Genomic DNA, 1524 nt, shown 5'->3' with positions numbered 1-1524 from the left:
ATTTGGTTTTTGTAAGAGCCAGTCTGGAGAGCTGCATACTGAAATTCACTTACGAATGATTCCCTGCTGAAGCAATGATTCAATGGTTTTAGCAATATGAGGTGAGGCCTAAAAAATTGAAAAAATTGCCATTCCTAGGAAAATCTGAAATAGCTACTTTGGAAGCAACAGTGGTGGGGCCACAGCACAAGAGGAGGAGCATTTATCAGCAATTAGGAAGGTGGCAACTCTATGACTTGGGCATAATTTGCCACATCAACACAGAATAGTAAGGCTGGGAAAGGATTTAATGTCTCTGTCTGTATCACCAGACAGCTCTGCATGGAAATCTGAGAGCACTGGGAGAAAAAAATTAGGTGCCTTTATTAGTAAAGAGCCAGAGCAGTCTATCCCGGATTTGTTTGGTTCTCACACCGTAGATGATAGGATTTAGCACAGGAGGCATCAAGAGGTAAACATTGGCAATGAGAATGTGGAAATGCAGAGGCACATTCTGACCAAACCGGAACATGAGAGAGAAGAAGAGACTTGGGATGTAAAAGGTTAAAATGGCACAAAGATGGGAGATGCACGTCCCAAAAGTCTTGATCTGTGCGTCCTTTGTGGGGAGACTGAAGATGGCCCTGAGGATCTGGGTGTAGGACAGGGCAATAAAAATCACATCCAGACCAATCACACAGATTACCACAAAGAGGCCATAGTAACTACTAACACGGGTGTCGGTGCAGGCCAGATTCACCACAGCTATGTGTGCGCAGTACGGCTGGGGGATGATGTTGGTTCTACAATATGGCCATTGCCTTACAAGGAAGGGATATGGCAGTACAACCATGCTGCTTCGCAGCATCATGGCCAGGCCGATCTTGACCACCGCTGGGCTTGTCAGGATGGTAGAATGTCTCAGGGGATCACAGATGGCCACATAGCGATCAAATGCCATGGCCACAAAGATCCCAGACTCCATCACTGAGAAGCAGTGAAAGAAGTATAATTGGATGAGGCAGGAACTGAAATCGATCTCTCTGGAATCAAACCAGTATATTGCCAGCATTTTGGGCACAATGGACGTAGATACAACCAGGTCTGTGATGGCCAGCAGGCAAAGGAAATAGTACATGGGCCCATGGAGTCTCGGCTCCATCTTCACGATGAACAGGATGGTGAAGTTCCCCAAGATGGCTGTGATGTACATGATGCAGAAGGGGATGGAGATCCAGACATGGGCCACTTCCAGGCCAGGAATGCCCAGCAGGATGAAGGTGGAGGGGTTGGTGAAGTCAGTTACATTGGAATCTGGCATGGAGTAGGAGATAAGGTGTCCAACACTGAGGCAGAACGGTGTCTAGTGCATGTATCATAAGGTTCCCTGACTTCCTGTATATGCTCAGGCTTTAGAGTGATGGTCACAGTACAAATGCCTGGATGGAGAGTCAATATTCATACGAGACACTACATGCACTCCTGGATGCTGTTCTCATGGGTGAAGCAGATTGGTGGCTCTTCACACACTGAAAAATGACATTT

At 46.7% G+C, this 1524-nt stretch overlaps 1 protein-coding gene across 1 annotated transcript; it reads right to left on the bottom strand.

The window, feature by feature from the left end:
• Window positions 1-352: 352 nt before the first annotated feature.
• On the bottom strand, window positions 353-1300 carry LOC127040828 (olfactory receptor 52R1-like). The gene has a single exon (XM_050935396.1). The coding sequence runs from the start codon at window positions 1298-1300 to the stop codon at window positions 353-355; it is 948 nt and encodes a 315-aa protein (XP_050791353.1).
• Window positions 1301-1524: the final 224 nt, after the last annotated feature.

Source organism: Gopherus flavomarginatus, assembly GCF_025201925.1.
Source record: "Gopherus flavomarginatus isolate rGopFla2 chromosome 1 unlocalized genomic scaffold, rGopFla2.mat.asm SUPER_1_unloc_1, whole genome shotgun sequence".
Classification (NCBI taxonomy): Eukaryota; Metazoa; Chordata; order Testudines; family Testudinidae; genus Gopherus; species Gopherus flavomarginatus.
This window is presented reverse-complemented; position numbering and strand designations above follow the sequence as displayed.

Bases quoted from the DNA above. Each gene is read 5' to 3' on its own strand.
- LOC127040828 (XM_050935396.1), bottom strand. From the start codon at position 1,300: ATGCCAGATTCCAATGTAACTGACTTCACCAACCCCTCCACCTTCATC.